Raw genomic sequence first — 19,053 nt, 5'->3', positions numbered from 1 at the left:
TTGTTTTGTTTATATTTGTGGACTATGGTTCACTGTCGACATCTATTGTTGTTTTGTTTATATTTGTGGACTATGGTTCACTGTCTACATCTATTGTTGTTTTGTTTATATTTGTGGACTATGGTTCACTGTCGACATCTATTGTTGTTTTGTTTATATTTGTGGACTATGGTTCACTGTCTACATCTATTGTTGTTTTGTTTGTATTTGTGGACTATGGTTCACTGTCTACATCTATTGTTGTTTTGTTTATATTTGTGGACTATGGTTCACTGTCGACATCTATTGTTGTTTTGTTTATATTTGTGGACTATGGTTCACTGTCTACATCTATTGTTGTTTTGTTTATATTTGTGGACTATGGTTCACTGTCTACATCTATTGTTGTTTTGTTTATATTTATGGACTATGGTTCACTGTCTACATCTATTGTTGTTTTGTTTATATTTATGGACTATGGTTCACTGTCTACATCTATTTTTGTTTTGTTTATATTTATGGACTATGATTCACTGTCTACATCTATTGTTGTTTTGTTTATATTTATGGACTATGGTTCACTGTCTACATCTATTATTGTTTTTTTTCTATTTATGGACTATAGTGGCCAAACAAAACTGAAGCCGTAGAAAACAACGAGAAAATGCTGAAAATTAAAAATCCAACGTAAACAACTGCCTAGCTAACTTCCTGGTAGCTTAGGTAACTTCCTGGTAGCCTCGCTAACTTCCTGGTGGCCTCACGCTAACTTCCTGTTAGTCTAGCTAATTTCCTGGTAGCCTCGCTAACTTCCTAGTAGACTGGCTAACTTCCTGTTAGTCTAGCTAATTTCCTGGTAGCCTCGCTAACTTCCTAGTAGACTGGCTAACTTCCTGTTAGTCTAGCTAATTTCCTGTTAGCCTGACTAACTTCCTGGTAGCCTCGCTAACTTCCTGGTAGCCTGACTAACTTCCTGGTAGCCTCGCTAACTTCCTGGTGGCCTCAATAACTTCCTGGTAGCCTCACTAACTTCCTGGTAGACTCACTAATTTCCCGGTAGCCTAGCTATTTGTCTGGTTCGCCTTACTAACTTCCTGGGAGCCGCGCTAAATTCCTGGTAGCCTGGCTAATTTCCTGTTAGCCTTGCTAACTTACGGTTAGCCTCACTAACTTTCTGGTAGCCTCTCGCTAACTTCCTGGTAGTCTAGCTAATTTCCTGGTAGCCTCACTAACTTCCTGTTCGCCTCACTAATACCCTGGTAGTCTAGCTAGCTTCCTGGTAGCCTCACTAACTTTGTGGTAGCCTCACTAACTTCCCGGTAGCCTCGCTAACTTCTTGGAAGCCTCACTAACTTCCTAGTAGACTGGCTAACTTCCTGTTAGCCTGAATAACTTCCTGTTAGCCTGACTAACTTCCTGGTAGCCTTGCTAACTTCCTGGTAGTCTAGCTAATTTCCTGGTAGCCTCGCTAACTTCTTGGAAGCCTCACTAACTTCCTAGTAGACTGGCTAAAGTTAGCCTGACTAACTTCCTGTTAGCCTGACTAACTTCCTGGTAGCCTCGCTAACTTCTTGGAAGCCTCACTAACTTCCTAGTAGACTGGTTAACTTCCTGTTAGCCTGACTAACTTCCTGTTAGACTGACTAACTTCCTGGTAGACTCGCTAACTTCCTGGTAGCCTCACTAACTTTGTGGTAGCCTCACTAATTTCCTGGTAGCCTCACTAAATTCTTGGAAGCCTCACTAACTTCCTAGTAGACTGGCTAACTTCCTGTTGGCCTGACTAACTTCCCGGTAGACTCGCTAACTTCCTGGTAGCCTCTCACTAACTTCCTGGTAGTTTAGCTAACTTCCTGGTAGCCTGACTTACTTCCTGGTAGCCTCGCTAACTTCCTGGTAGCCTCAATAAACTTCCTGGTAGCCTCACTAACTTCCTGGTAGACTCACTAATTTCCCGGTAGCCTTGCTATTTGTCTGGTTCGCCTTACTAACTTCCTGGGAGCCTCGCTAACTTCTTGGAGGCCTCGCTAAATTCCTGGTAGCCTAGCTAATTTCCTGGTAGCCTTGCTAACTTCCGGTTAGCCTCGCTAACTTCCTGGTAGCCTCTCGCTAATTTCCTGGTAGCCTCACTAACTTCCTGTTCGCCTCACTAACTTCCTGGTAGACTGGCTAACTTCCTGGTAGCCTCGCTAATACCCTGGTAGTCTAGCTAGCTTCCTGGTAGCCTCACTAACTTTGTGGTAGCCTCACTAACTTCCCGGTAGCCTCGCTAACTTCTTGGAAGCCTCACTAACTTCCTAGTAGACCGGCTAACTTCCTGTTAGCCTGACTAACTTCCTGTTAGCCTGACTAACTTCCTGGTAGCCTCGCTAACTTCCTGGTAGCCTCTCACTAACTTCCTGGTAGTCTAGCTAATTTCCTGGTAGCCTCACTAACTTCTTGGAAGCCTCACTAACTTCCTAGTAGACTGGCTAAAGTTAGCCTGACTAACTTCCTGTTAGCCTGACTAACTTCCTGGTAGCCTCGCTAACTTCTTGGAAGCCTCACTAACTTCCTAGTAGACTGGCTAACTTCCTGTTAGCCTGACTAACTTCCTGTTAGCCTGACTAACTTCCTGGTAGACTCGCTAACTTCCTGGTAGCCTCACTAACTTTGTGGTAGCCTCACTAATTTCCTGGTAGCCTCACTAACTTCTTGGAAGCCTCACTAACTTCCTAGTAGACTGGCTAACTTCCTGTTAGCCTGACTAACTTCCCGGTAGACTCGCTAACTTCCTGGTAGCCTCTCACTAACTTCCTGGTAGTCTAGCTAATTTCCTGGTAGCCTCACTAACTTCTTGGAAGCCTCATTAACTTCCTAGTAGACTGGCTAACTTCCTGTTAGCCTGACTAACTTCCTGGTAGACACGCTAACTTCCTGGTAGCCTCACTAACTTTCTGGTAGCCTCACTAACTTTGTGGAAGCCTCACTAACTTCCTAGTAGACTGGCTAACTTCCTGTTAGTCTGACTAACTTCCTGGTAGCCTCGCTAACTTCCTGGTAGCCTCTCACTAACTTCCTGGTAGTCTAGCTAATTTCCTGGTAGCCTCGCTAACTTCCTGGTAGCCTCGCTAACTTCTTGGAAGCCTCACTAACTTCCTAGTAGACTGACTAACTTCCTGTTAGCCTGACTAACTTCCTGGTATACTCGCTAACTTCCTGGTAGCCTCTCACTAACTTCCTGGTAGTCTAGCTAATTTCCTGGTAGCCTCACTAACTTCTTGGAAGCCTCACTAACTTCCTAGTAGACTGGCTAACTTCCTGTTAGCCTGACTAACTTCCCGGTAGATTCGCTAACTTCCTGGTAGCCTCTCACTAACTTCCTGGTAGTCTAGCTAATTTCCTGGTAGCCTCACTAACTTCTTGGAAGCCTCACTAACTTCCTAATAGACTGGCTAACTTCCTTATAGCCTGACTAACTTCCTGTTAGCCTGACTAACTTCCTGTTAGCCTGACTAACTTCCTGGTAGACTCGCTAACTTCCTGGTAGCCTCACTAACTTTCTGGTAGCCTCACTAACTTTGTGGAAGCCTCACTAACTTCCTAGTAGACTGGCTAATTTCCTGTTAGCCTGACTAACTTCCTGGTAGACTCACTAACTTCCTGGTAGCCTCTCACTAACTTCCTGGTAGTCTAGCTAATTTCCTGGTAGCCTCGCTAACTTCTTGGAAGCCTCACTAACTTCCTAGTAGACTGACTAACTTCCTGTTAGCCTGACTAACTTCCTGGTAGACACGCTAACTTCCTGGTAGCCTCACTAACTTTCTGGTAGCCTCACTAACTTTCTGGTAGCCTAGCTAATTTCCTTGTAGCCTTGCTAACTTCCGGTTAGCCTGACTAACTTCCTGGTAGACTGGCTAGCTTCCTGGTAGCCTCACTAACTTTTTGGTAGCCTCGCTAAATTACTGGTAGCCTAGCTAATTTCCTGGTTGCCTTGCTAAATTCTGGTTGGACTAGCTAACTTCATGGTAGCCTCGCTAACTTCCTCAAAGCTAAGACGAAAAGGTCAGTTTCAAATTTGGACACGCATGTTGTTGACATTGTTCATTTGTTGTTATCGACTTTTTGGGATTATTAGGAGATACTTTAGCGGTCATAAATTACATAAATAATTAGCTGTTATTTTGGAGTAGGTAACAGAAGTTTCTGACTAAATGGATCGGGCAGCACTTCCTGCTAGCATAGCATTTATATATTGTTTATTGGCCCTTGTGTGTGGTTACACATGTATATTTATGTAAGAGATAAATGTTGGAGGAGCATGAAGGGCAGGATGCTGATGCTAAAAGCTCCATTAGCTCCTAAAGGACACGTGGGAGCGTCTCCTCTTACGCGATCAATATCTCAGCTCCACTTTCCTCTCCCGGGGCCCTAATGGCGGGAAGGCCGGAGTAACACGATATGAGCTGACGAGTCGAGAGGGTGGAGAAAAGTCAAGTCTCATCAATGAGCTTCAGATGCTTGCTCCAGGAGTCCAGGGTGGAAGAACTGGGCTTCGGGCGTTTGGATTTTAAATGTTTGGAAGTCCTTTTTAGGAACCAAAAGGAGGTTTTTATCATCAGGGGAAGTCCGGCGAGGTAAGTGTCTCCTAAAAGTCTAGAAATTAAGCTTTGAATGTACGCACAGACCTCCAGTGAACTCATTTATGAACTACTTAGTCCTTGAAATACAAGCAAAACAAAAAACACTTAATTTAATTCAATATTTTTTACAATTTTCTATGGAGGTTAATGTGTGTCTCTATTTTGAAAGATTTTTTAGTCACTGAAATCAAATTATGCTGACAATTTCATTGAATAAAACATTGTGGGCAAAATTAATAATTTAGCTTGTTAAAATACAGTGTTTTAAAATTCAGTGTGTAAAAAAAAAAAAATTCAGTGCAATTAAGTTTGTTAAAATAGCATTTTTAAAATTTAGTGTGAAAAAAAATCTGTGAAACTAAGTTTGTTAAATTTTCACACAGTAGTTTTTTTACACAGATTTTTTACAGACTGATTTCTTTTACACAGATTATTTTTTTACATGGATTTTCTTTACAGACAATTTTTATACACAGATTTTTTTTTTACACTGAATTTTTACATACTGAATTTTTAAACACACAAATTTTGCTCACACATTATATGCTACTTAGAATAGAATAGAATAGAAAGTACTTTATTGATCCCTGGGGGAAGTTCAGCACCAAAAATTAAATTCTCGTTTGCTGATATTGCAAGATCAGGAGATTTTGTCCTAATTTACCTGAAGTGAGTCTTGAGTTTTGAATATTGCACTGAATTTTTTACACAGACTTTATATATTTTTTTACATACACATTTTTTACACATAATTTTTATAAACCTTTTTTTTTTTTTTTTTTTAAATATTTTTAACACATTTCTTTACACACAATTTTTATACACAGATTTTTTGGGGGTTTTATACAATTTCTGCACACACATTTTTGGACACAAATTTTCGTTACACATAATTTTTTACACACTGATTTTTTAAACAGATTTTTACACATTTTCTTTACACAATAATTTTTATACACAAATACTTTTTTTTTTACACACTAATTTTTTTACACAGATTTTCTTTACACATAATTTTTACACACTTTTTTTTTTTTTTACAGACTGAAATCTTTTTACACAAATTTTCTTTACACATAATTTTTTTTACATGGATTTTCTTTACAGACAATTTTTATACACAGATTTTTTTTTTACACTGAATTTTTACATACTGAATTTTTAAACACACAAATTTTGCTCCACACATTATATGCTACTTAGAATAGAATAGAATAGAATAGAGAGTACTTTATTGATCCCTGGGGGAAGTTCAGCACCAAAATTAAATTCTTGTTTGCTGATATTGCAAGATCAGGAGATTTTGTCCTAATTTACCTGAAGTGAGTCTTGAGTTTTGAATATTGCACTGAATTTTTTACACAGACTTTATATATTTTTTTACATACACATTTTTTTACACATAATTTTTATACACCTTTTTTTTTTTTAACACATTTTTTTACACAGATTTTCTTTACACACAATTTGTATACACAGATTTTTTGGGGTTTTATACAATTTCTGCACACACATTTTTGGACACAAATTTTCTTTACACCTAATTTTTTACACACTGATTTTTTAAACAGATTTTTACACATTTTCTTTACACAATAATTTTTATACACAGATTCTTTTTATTACACACTAATTTTTTACACAGATTTTCTTTGCACACAATTTGTATACACAGATTTTTTGGGGGTTTTATACAATTTCTGCACACACATTTTTGGACACAAATTTTCTTTACACCTAATTTTTTACACACTGATTTTTTAAACAGATTTTTACACATTTTCTTTACACAATAATTTTTATACACAGATTATTTTTATTACACACTAATTTTTTTACACAGATTTTCTTTGCACACAATTTGTATACACAGATTTTTTGGGGGTTTTATACAATTTCTGCACACAAATTTTTGGACACAAATTTTCTTTACACCTAATTTTTTACACACTGATTTTTTAAACAGATTTTTACACATTTTCTTAACACAATAATTTTTATACACAGATTATTTTTATTACACACTAATTTTTTTACACAGATTTTCTTTGCACACAATTTGTATACACATATTTTTTGGGGGTTTTATACAATTTCTGCACACACATTTTTGGACACAAATTTTCTTTACACCTAATTTTTTACACACTGATTTTTACACATTTTCTTTACACAATAATTTTTATACACAGATTATTTTTATTACACACTAATTTTTTTACACAGATTTTATTTTCCCGTGATTTTTATAGACACTTTTTTTTTTTTTTTTAACACAATTTTTACCTACATTTCTTTACACAGATTTTCTTTACACACAATTTTTATACACAGATTTTTTTTTGGTTTTACACAATTTCTGCACACAAATTTTCTTTACACATAATTTTTTACACACTGATTTTTTAAACAGATTTTTACACATTTTCTTTACACAATAATTTTTATACACAGAGTCTTTTTTTTTTTACACAGATTTCTTTACACATGATTTTTATACACACTTTTTTTTTTACACAATTTTTCCACAGATTTTTTTTTATGACATAATTTTTACACACTGATTCATTTTTTTACACACTGAGTTTTTTTACACACTAATTGTTTTACACAGATTTTCTTCACACACTTTTTTTTTACACTTATTTTCTTTACACATGATTTTTATACACACTTTTTTTTTTACACAATTTTTCCACAATTTTTTTCCCACAGATTTTCTTTAGAAATAATTTTTACACTGATTTTTTTTACACACTGAATTATTTTTTTTACACACTAATTTTTTTACACTGATTTTCTTTACACATAATTTTTTACACACTTTTTTTTTTTTTACACACTGAATTATTTTTTTTACACTATTTTTTTTTACACAAATTTTCTTTACACATAATTTTTAAACACTGATTTTTTAAACAGATTTTTACACATTTTCTTTACACAATAATTTTTATAAACAGATTCTTTTTTTTACACACTAATTTTTTTCCACAGATTTTCTTTACACATGATTTTTATACACACTTTTTTTTTTTTTACACAATTTTTCCACAGATTTTTCTTTAAGACATAATTTTTACACACTGATTCTTTTTTTACACACTGAATTTTTTTTACACACTAATTGTTTTACACAGATTTTCTTTACACATAATTTTTACACACTGATTTTTTTTTTTTTTACAGACTGAAATCTTTTTACACAAATTTTCAACACACTGATTTTTTCTTTACACAATTTCTATACACACTAATTTTTTTACACAGATTTTTTATACGTATTTTTAACACCATTTTTACACTATTTTTTTTAAACAGATTTTCTTTACACACTGAATTTTTAAACACAAAATTTGCTCACAAATTTGTATTCAATTAAAGTGTTTGCATAATTCAATGTACAAATATATTATATGCTACTTAAATTCAGTATCCAAGGAAGCTTTGGTAAAAAAGAGCCCTTTTCTGCAACATGGGCAAAAGAGGATAGGTAGTTTTTGTGATGCAGGGTTGGGCCACAAGACAAGAAGTGGATACATTATATTGTGTTACACTGCAATGCGCAGGACTGATCAATAACCTGAAAGCGGGAAGTAGACGCACCTGAGAGCAGAGCAGCATGACCAGCTCCACCACCGACGTGCTGGACTTCATGCACACCAGACCTGCACAGCACACACACTCAGTCACAAGTCTTGCTGGTCGCTCAAACGCAATAACAATATTCTACTTTTACACCTAAGATCAATATTCTACTTATACATCCAAGATCAATATTCAATTTGCCATGTAAGAACAAAGTCATGCCACAGAGAAGACAAGAAGGAAGGAGAGAGAGGGCGGAGGAGTGCATCACATCCTGGGCCTGCTTTAGACACAATTCATGTGTTCATAACAACAATAACAATGTCACACAGGACGGGCGATAGCTAACAACGGGAGACATACCTGCTTGATGAATGAGTGGAGCAGCCAGCTCGGAGACAACACACGCCACATCATTCACCCTCTCATTCACATTCACTCACTCAATCGCCCGTTCACGTTGCAGCCACTCACTCATTCACCCAGCGACACGTCAAAACACTCAAGTCACCAACTGTTTACTCACTGATAACAGTCACTCATGCCTCTATTCACTCACTCACACTTACTATATACTCACTCACTCACACTTCCAATACACTCACAGTTACCACACACTTAATACCTCACTCACTCATTAACAATTCCCATAAACACTCACTCATAAGTAATTTTCATTAACTCACAAAAAATGTCAATCCCTCACTAACAATTACTATTCACACTCACTCACAAACAATTCTCACTCACTCACTCAAACATTTCTCACTAACTCACTCACATACAAACATTTCTCTTTCACTCACTCACTCACTCACTCACTCACTCACTCACTCACTCACTCACTCACTCACTCACAATTATCACACACTTAATACCTCAGTCACATATTCCATATACTCACTCACCCACTCACTCATTAACAATTCCCATACACATTCACTCAAAAGTAATTTTCATTCACTCACAAAACATCTCACTCCCTCAGTAATTACTATTCACACTCACTCACAAACAATTCTCACTCACTCACTCAAACATTCTTCACTCACTCACTCACTCACTCACTCACTCACTCACTCACTCACTCACTCACTCACTCACTCACACAAAAACATTTCTCACCAACTCACTCACTCACATACAAACATTTCTCACTCACTCACTCACTCACTCACTCACTCACTCACTCACTCACTCACTCACTCACTCACTCACTCACTCACAATTATCACACACTTAATACCTCACTCACATATTCCATATACTCACTCACCCACTCACTCATTAACAATTCCCATACACATTCACTCAAAAGTAATTTTCATTCACTCACAAAACATCTCACTCCCTCAGTAATTACTATTCACACTCACTCACAAACAATTCTCACTCACTCACTCAAACATTCTTCATTTCTCACTAACTCACTCACTCACACAAAAACATTTCTCACCAACTCACTCACTCACATACAAACATTTCTCTTTCACTCACTCACTCACAATTACTACACACTCAATTACTTACTCACATTTTCCATATACTCACTCACTCACATACAAACAGTTCTCACTCATTCACAATTACCACACACTTAATAACTTAGTCACATTTTCCATACACTCACTCACTCACTCACAATTACCACACACTTAATACCTTACTCACATATTCCATGTACTCACTCACCCACTCACTCATTAACAATTCCCATACACATTCACTCATAAATAATTTTCATTCACTCACAAAAAATCTCACTCCCTCACTCAAACATTTCTCACTCACTCACTCACTCACATACAAACATTTCTCTTTCACTCACTCACTCACAATTACCACACACCCAATAACTTACTCACATTTTCCACATACTCACTCTCACTCACTCACTCACATACAAACATTTCTCACTCATTCACAATTACCACACACTTAAAAACTTAGTCACATTTTCCATACACTCACTCACTCACTACACACTTAATACCTCACTCACATATTCCATATACTCACTCACCCACTCACTCATTAACAATTCCCATAAACACTCACTCATAAGTAATTTTCATTCACTCACAAAACATCTCATTCCCTCACTAATAATTATTATTCACACTCACTCACTAACAATTCTCACTCACTCACTCAAACATTCTTCACTCACTCACTCACTGACTCACACAAAAACATTTCTCACTAATTCACTCACTCACACACAAACATTTCTCTTTCACTCACTTACTCACAATTACCACACACCCAATAAGTTACTCACATTTTCCACATACTCACTCACTCACATACAAACATTTCTCACTCATTCACAATTACCACACACTTAATAACTTGGTCACATTTTCCATATACTCACTCACCCACTCACTCACAATTACCACACACTTAATACCTCACTCACATATTCCATGTACTCACTCACCCACTCACTCATTAACAATTCCCATACACATTCACTCATAAATAATTTTCATTCACTCACAAAAAATCTCACTCCCTCACTAACAATTACTATTCACACTCACTCACAAACAATTCTCACTCACTCACTCAAACATTCCTCACTAACTCACACAAAAACATTTCTCACTCACTCACTCACTCACATACAAACATTTCTCTTTCACTCACTCACTCACTCACTCACTCACTCACTCACTCACTCACTCACTCACTCACTCACTCACAATTACCACACACTCAATAAGTTACTCACATTTTCCACATACTCACTCACTCACATACAAACATTTCTCACTCATTCACAATTACCACACACTTAATAACTTAGTCACATTTTCCATATACTCACTCACTCACATACAAACATTTCTCACTCATTCACAATTACCACACACTTAATAACTTAGTCACATTTTCCATATACTCACTCACTCACATACAAACATTTCTCACTCATTCACAATTACCACACACTTAATACCTTACTCACATATTCCATATACTCACTCACCCACTCACTCATTAACAATTCCCATACAAACTCACTCATAAGTAATTTTCATTCACTTATAAAAAATCTCACTCCCTCACTAACAATTACTATTCACTCACTCACAAACAATTCTCACTCACTCAAACATTCCTCACTCACTCACACAAAAACATTTCTCACTCACTCACTCACTCACTCACATACAAACATTTCTCTTTCACTCACTCACTCACAATTACCACACACCCAATAACTTACTCACATTTTCCATATACTCACTAACATACAAACATTTCTCACTCATTCACAATTACCACACACTTAATAACTTAGTCACATTTTCCATACACTCACTCACTCACTCACTCACTCACTACACACTTAATACCTCACTCACATATTCCATATACTCACTCACCCACTCACTCATTAACAATTCCCATAAACACTCACTCATAAGTAATTTTCATTCACTCACAAAACATCTCACTCCCTCACTAATAATTACTATTCACACTCACTCACTAACAATTCTCACTCACTCACTCAAACATTCTTCACTCACTCACTCACTCACACAAAAACATTTCTCACTAACTCACTCACTCACACACAAACATTTCTCTTTCACTCACTCACTCACAATTACCACACACCCAATAACTTACTCACATTTTCCACATACTCACTCACTCACATACAAACATTTCTCACTCATTCACAATTACCACACACTTAATAACTTGGTCACATTTTCCATATACTCACTCACTCACAATTACCACACACTTAATACCTCACTCACATATTCCATATACTCACTCACCCACTCACTCATTAACAATTCCCATACACATTCACTCATAAGTAATTTTCAGTCACTCACAAAAAATCTCACTCCCTCACTAACAATTACTATTCACACTCACTCACAAACAATTCTCACTCACTCAAACATTCCTCACTCACTCACACAGAAACATTTCTCACTCACTCACTCACTCACTCACATACAAACATTTCTCTTTCACTCACTCACTCACTCACTCACAATTACCACACACTCAATAAGTTACTCACATTTTCCACATACTCACTCACTCACATACAAACATTTCTCACTCATTCACAATTACCACACACTTAATAACTTAGTCACATTTTCCATATACTCACTCACTCACTCACTCACTCACTCACTCACTCACTCACTCACTCACTCACTCACTCACCACACACTTAATACCTCACTCACATATTCCATATACTTACTCACCCACTCACTCATTAACAATTCCCATAAACACTCACTCATAAGTAATTTTCATTCACTCACAAAACATCTCATTCCCTCACTAACAATTACTATTCACACTCACTCACAAACAATTCTCACTCACTCACTCAAACATTCCTCACTCACTCACACAAAAACATTTCTCACTCACTCACTCACTCACTCACTCACTCACTCACATACAAACATTTCTCTTTCACTCACTCACTCACTCACTCACTCACTCACTCACTCACTCACTCACTCACTCACTCACTCACTCACTCACTCACTCACAATTACCACACACAATAAGTTACTCACATTTTCCACATACTCACTCACTCACATACAAACATTTCTCACTCATTCACAATTACCACACACTTAATAACTTAGTCACATTTTCCATATACTCACTCACTCACTCACTCACTCACTCACTCACTCACAATTACCACACACTTAATACCTTACTCACATATTCCATGTATTCACTCACCCACTCACTCATTAACAATTCCCATACACATTCACTCATAAATAATTTTCATTCACTCACAAAAAATCTCACTCCCTCACTAACAATTACTATTCACACTCACTCACAAACAATTCTCACTCACTCAAACATTCCTCACTCACTCACACAAAAACATTTCTCACTCACTCACTCACTCACTCACTCACTCACTCACTCACTCACTCACTCACTCACTCACTCACTCACTCACTCACTCACTCACTCACATACAAACATTTCTCTTTCACTCACTCACTCACTCACTCACATACAAACATTTCTCTTTCACTCACTCACTCACTCAATAAGTTACTCACAATTTCCACATACTCACTCACTCACATACAAACATTTCTCAGTCATTCACAATTACCACACATTTAATAACTTAGTCACATTTTCCATACACTCACTCACTCACTCACTCACTCACTCACTCACTCACTCACTCACTCACTCACTCACTCACTCACCACACACTTAATACCTCACTCACATATTCCATGTACTCACTCACCCACTCACTCATTAACAATTCCCATACACATTCACTCATAAATAATTTTCATTCACTCACAAAAAATCTCACTCCCTCACTAACAATTACTATTCACACTCACTCACAAACAATTCTCACTCACTCAAACATTCCTCACTCACTCACACAAAAACCTTTCTCACTCACTCACTCACTCACATACAAACATTTCTCTTTCACTCACTCACTCACTCACTCACTCACTCACTCACTCACTCACTCACTCACAATTACCACACACTCAATAAGTTACTCACAATTTCCACATACTCACTCACTCACATACAAACATTTCTCACTCATTCACAATTACCACACACTTAATAACTTAGTCACAATTTCCATATACTCACTCACTCACTCACTCACTCACTCACCACACACTTAATACCTCACTCACATATTCCATGTACTCACTCACCCACTCACTCATTAACAATTCCCATAAACACTCACTCATAAGTAATTTTCATTCACTCACAAAACATCTCATTCCCTCACTAACAATTATTATTCACTCACTCACTAACAATTCTCACTCACTCACTCAAACAATCCTCACTCACTCACACAAAAACATTTCTCACTCACTCACTCACTCACTCACCTCACTCACTCACTCACTCACTCACTCACTCACTCACATACAAACATTTCTCCTTCCCTCACTCACTCACTCACTCACTCACTCACTCACTCACTCACTCACTCACTCACTCACTCACTCACTCACATACAAACATTTCTCTTTCACTCACTCTCTCACTCACTCACTCACTCACAATTACCACACACTCAATAAGTTACTCACATTTTCCACATACTCACTCACTCACATACAAACATTTCTCAGTCATTCACAATTACCACACACTTAATAACTTAGTCACATTTTCCATATACTCACTCACTCACTCACTCACTCACTCACTCACTCACTCACTCACTCACCACACACTTAATACCTCACTCACATATTCCATATACTCACTCACCCACTCACTCATTAACAATTCCCATAAACACTCACTCATAAGTAATTTTCATTCACTCACAAAACATCTCATTCCCTCACTAACAATTACTATTCACACTCACTCACAAACAATTCTCACTCACTCACTCAAACATTCCTCACTCACTCACACAAAAACCTTTCTCACTCACTCACTCACTCACTCACTCACATACAAACATTTCTCTTTCACTCACTCACTCACTCACTCACTCACTCACTCACTCACTCACTCACTCACTCACTCACTCACTCACTCACTCACAATTACCACACACTCAATAAGTTACTCACAATTTCCACATACTCACTCACTCACATACAAACATTTCTCACTCATTCACAATTACCACACACTTAATAACTTAGTCACATTTTCCATATACTCACTCACTCACTCACTCACTCACTCACTCACTCACTCACTCACTCACCACACACTTAATACCTCACTCACATATTCCATATACTCACTCACCCACTCACTCATTAACAATTCCCATAAACACTCACTCATAAGTAATTTTCATTCAGTCACAAAACATCTCATTCCCTCACTAACAATTACTATTCACACTCACTCACAAACAATTCTCACTCACTCAAACATTATTCACTCACTCACTCACTAACACAAAAACATTTCTCACTAACTCACTCACTCACATATAAACATTTCTCTTTCACTCACTCACAATTTTCCATACACTCACTCAATCATTGACAATTTTCATGCACACTCAAACAATTCTAATTCGCTCACATTTCTTGCTGACTAACTCACTCACTCAGTCACTCAGTCACTCACTCGCTCATGAACAATTCCCATAAACCCGATACCTTACTCACATTTCTCACTCAGTCACTAACAACTCCCATACACACTCACTCATAAATCATTTTCATTCGCTCACAAAAATGTCACTCCCTCACTAACAATGACTATTCCCACTGAGTGAGTGAGTGAGTGAGTGGTGGCGTGACGCAGTGAGACAGGGACAGTGAGACAGGAGACGCCACTTAGAGAAAAAGGGGGCGTGTACAGCACCTGTACCTTCAATGAGCAGTTCCTGCCCATGACTCCCCAGCAGGGTGCGGGACAGGAAGGGGGCAAAGTCCACAAAGATCTCCCTCAGCAGGGGGGCCACCTTCTCCAGGGCGCGCTCCAGCTTGGTGGTGATGCTGCGGTCACATGACAGCACGCAGGTTAGCGCGCGAGATGGAGGGCGAAGCGACACGCGGGGTAAAGGGGGCAACACCGAGCCTCCGCCTACTGGCCTGGGGTGGAAGTGCGTGACGATGCTTATTTTGAGTGACTGAATGATGGTGATTACAAGATGACATCAGTTCAAATGAATTTTGAATTAGGAGAGATGGGGGCGGGGCCAGGGCGGGTGACGAGGGGGGCGGGGCTTGTGGAGTGTGTTGCTTGCCTAAAACACTGTCCTGCATCTCGGGGGGCTGCCTGGAAGCCTGCCAGGGAGCTAAAAGACTTGAGCTCAGGGGGCGTCTGACCGCTGCGCAACGCACACTGCGCCACCTCGCAATAGGCACTGCAACACACACAAACACACACACACACACACACACACACACACACACACACACACACACACACACACACACTGATTAAGGCGCAATGAAAACACACATTTAGTCATTTTAACAACTTCGCTGGTGGCTCTACTCGTTAAACGCGACTTTCCGGAAGTCACGTTAGAAGTATTTATTACAATAGGCGACAAGAAGAACAGCTAAAAAAAAAAACAACAAAAAAAACGCGACTTTCCGGAAGTCACGTTAGAAGTATTTATTACAATAGGCGACAAGAAGAAGCGCTCAAAAAAAAAAAATAAAAATAAAAAAAAAAAAAATAATAATAAATAAATAAATAAATAAATAACGCGACTTTCCGGAAGTCACGTTAGAAGTATTTATTACAATAGGCGACAAGAAGAAGCGCTCAAAAAAATAAAATAAAATAAAATAAATAAATAAATAACACGACTTTCCGGAAGTCACGTTAGAAGTATTTATTACAATAGGTGACAAGAAGAAGCGCTAAAAAAAAACCAAAAAAAACAAAAAAAAAAAAAAAACGCGACTTTCCGGAAGTCACGTTAGAAGTATTTATTACAATAGGCAACAAGAAGAAGCGCTAAAAAAAACAACCAAAAAAAACCCCCCAAAAAACACGACTTTCCGGAAGTCATGTTAGAAGTATTTATTACAATAGGCGACAAGAAGAAGCGCTCAAAAAAAACCAAAAAAAAACCGTGACTTTCCGGAAGTCACGTTAGAAGTATTTATTACAATAGGCGACAAGAAGAAGCGCTAAAAAAAACAACCAAAAAAACCCCCCAAAAAAACGTGACTTTCCGGAAGTCACGTTAGAAGTATTTATTACAATAGGCGACAAGAAGAAGCGCTAAAAAAAACCACAAAAAAAACAAAAACAAAAAAAACGCGACTTTCCGGAAGTCACGTTAGAAGTATTTATTACAATAGGCGACAAGAAGAAGCGCTCAAAAAAAAAACAAAAAAAAACCGCGACTTTCCGGAAGTCACGTTAGAAGTATTTATTACAATAGGCGACAAGAAGAAGCGCTCAAAAAAATAAAATAAAATAAAATAAATAAATAAATAAATAAATAACACGACTTTCCGGAAGTCACGTTAGAAGTATTTATTACAATAGGTGACAAGAAGAAGCGCTAAAAAAAAACCAAAAAAAACAAAACAAAAAAAAAAACGCGACTTTCCGGAAGTCACGTTAGAAGTATTTATTACAATAGGCAACAAGAAGAAGCGCTAAAAAAAACAACCAAAAAAAACCCCCCAAAAAACGCGACTTTCCGGAAGTCATGTTAGAAGTATTTATTACAATAGGCGACAAGAAGAAGCGCTCAAAAAAAACCAAAAAAAAACCGTGACTTTCCGGAAGTCACGTTAGAAGTATTTATTACAATAGGCGACAAGAAGAAGCGCTAAAAAAAACAACCAAAAAAAACCCCCAAAAAAACGTGACTTTCCGGAAGTCACGTTAGAAGTATTTATTACAATAGGCGACAAGAAGAAGCGCTAAAAAAAACCACAAAAAAAACAAAAACAAAAAAAACGCGACTTTCCGGAAGTCACGTTAGAAGTATTTATTACAATAGGCGACAAGAAGAAGCGCTCAAAAAAAAAAAAAAAAAAAACCGCGACTTTCCGGAAGTCACGTTAGAAGTATTTATTACAATAGGCGACAAGAAGAAGCGCTCAAAAAAATAAAATAAAATAAAATAAATAAATAAATAAATAAATAACACGACTTTCCGGAAGTCACGTTAGAAGTATTTATTACAATAGGTGACAAGAAGAAGCGCTAAAAAAAACCCAAAAAAAACAAAACAAAAAAAAAAACGCGACTTTCCGGAAGTCACGTTAGAAGTATTTATTACAATAGGCAACAAGAAGAAGCGCTAAAAAAAACAACCAAAAAAAACCCCCCAAAAAACGCGACTTTCCGGAAGTCATGTTAGAAGTATTTATTACAATAGGCGACAAGAAGAAGCGCTCAAAAAAAACCAAAAAAAAACCGTGACTTTCCGGAAGTCACGTTAGAAGTATTTATTACAATAGGCGACAAGAAGAAGCGCTAAAAAAAACAACCAAAAAAAACCCCCAAAAAAACGTGACTTTCCGGAAGTCACGTTAGAAGTATTTATTACAATAGGCGACAAGAAGAAGCGCTAAAAAAAACCACAAAAAAAACAAAAACAAAAAAAACGCGACTTTCCGGAAGTCACGTTAGAAGTATTTATTACAATAGGCGACAAGAAGAAGCGCTCAAAAAAAAAAAAAAAAAAAACCGCGACTTTCCGGAAGTCACGTTAGAAGTATTTATTACAATAGGCGACAAGAAGAAGCGCTCAAAAAAAAAAAAAAAAAAAACCGCGACTTTCCGGAAGTCACATTAGAAGTATTTATTACAATAGGCGACAAGAAGAAGCGATCAAAAAATAAAAAATTAAATAAAAAAAAAAGAAAACCGCGACTTTCCGGAAGTCACGTTAGAAGTATTTATTACAATAGGCGACAAGAAGAAGAGCTAAAAAAAAAATAAAAATAAAAATAAAAATAAAACAAAAGGCGACTTTCCGGAAGTCACGTTAGAAGTATTTATTACAATAGGAGACAAGAAGAAGCGCTCAAAAAAACCAAAAAAAACCCGCGACTTTTCGGAAGTCACGTTAGAAGTATTTATTACAATAGGCGACAAGAAGAAGCGCTAAAAAAAACCCCCCAAAAAAACCCCCCAAAAAACGCGACTTTCCGGAAGTCACGTTAGAAGTATTTATTACAATAGGCGACAAGAAGAAGCGCTAAAAAAAAACAAACAAAAAAAAAAACGCGACTTTCCGGAAGTCACGTTAGAAGTATTTATTACAATAGGCGACAAGAAGAAGCGCTAAAAAAAAACAAAAAAACAAAAAAAAACGCGACTTTCCGGAAGTGACGTTAGAAGTATTTATTACAATAGGCGACAAGAA

General features: G+C 37.2%; 1 protein-coding gene across 16 annotated transcripts in view; it reads right to left on the bottom strand.

Moving 5' to 3' along the window:
• LOC133650133 (neurobeachin-like) overlaps positions 1-19,053 on the bottom strand; it is a 164,775-nt gene that overhangs the window by 39,111 nt on the left and 106,611 nt on the right. For 10 of the 16 annotated variants that reach the window (XM_062047007.1, XM_062047009.1, XM_062047014.1 and 7 more), the window contains 3 exons: positions 15,952-16,071; positions 15,567-15,700; positions 8,208-8,269 (listed from right to left, as the gene is read on the bottom strand). In XM_062047007.1, the coding sequence (XP_061902991.1) occupies positions 8,208-8,269; positions 15,567-15,700; positions 15,952-16,071 (316 nt within the window). The remainder of the gene's footprint in view (positions 1-8,207; positions 8,270-15,566; positions 15,701-15,951; positions 16,072-19,053) is intronic. The other 6 variants (XM_062047019.1, XM_062047021.1, XM_062047020.1 and 3 more) reach the window with 3 other exon arrangements.

This window comes from Entelurus aequoreus, linkage group LG05 (assembly GCF_033978785.1).
Source record: "Entelurus aequoreus isolate RoL-2023_Sb linkage group LG05, RoL_Eaeq_v1.1, whole genome shotgun sequence".
NCBI classification, from domain to species: domain Eukaryota; kingdom Metazoa; phylum Chordata; class Actinopteri; order Syngnathiformes; family Syngnathidae; genus Entelurus; species Entelurus aequoreus.
The sequence above is the reverse complement of the archived record's forward strand: the minus strand, read 5'-3'. Positions and strand labels throughout refer to the sequence as shown.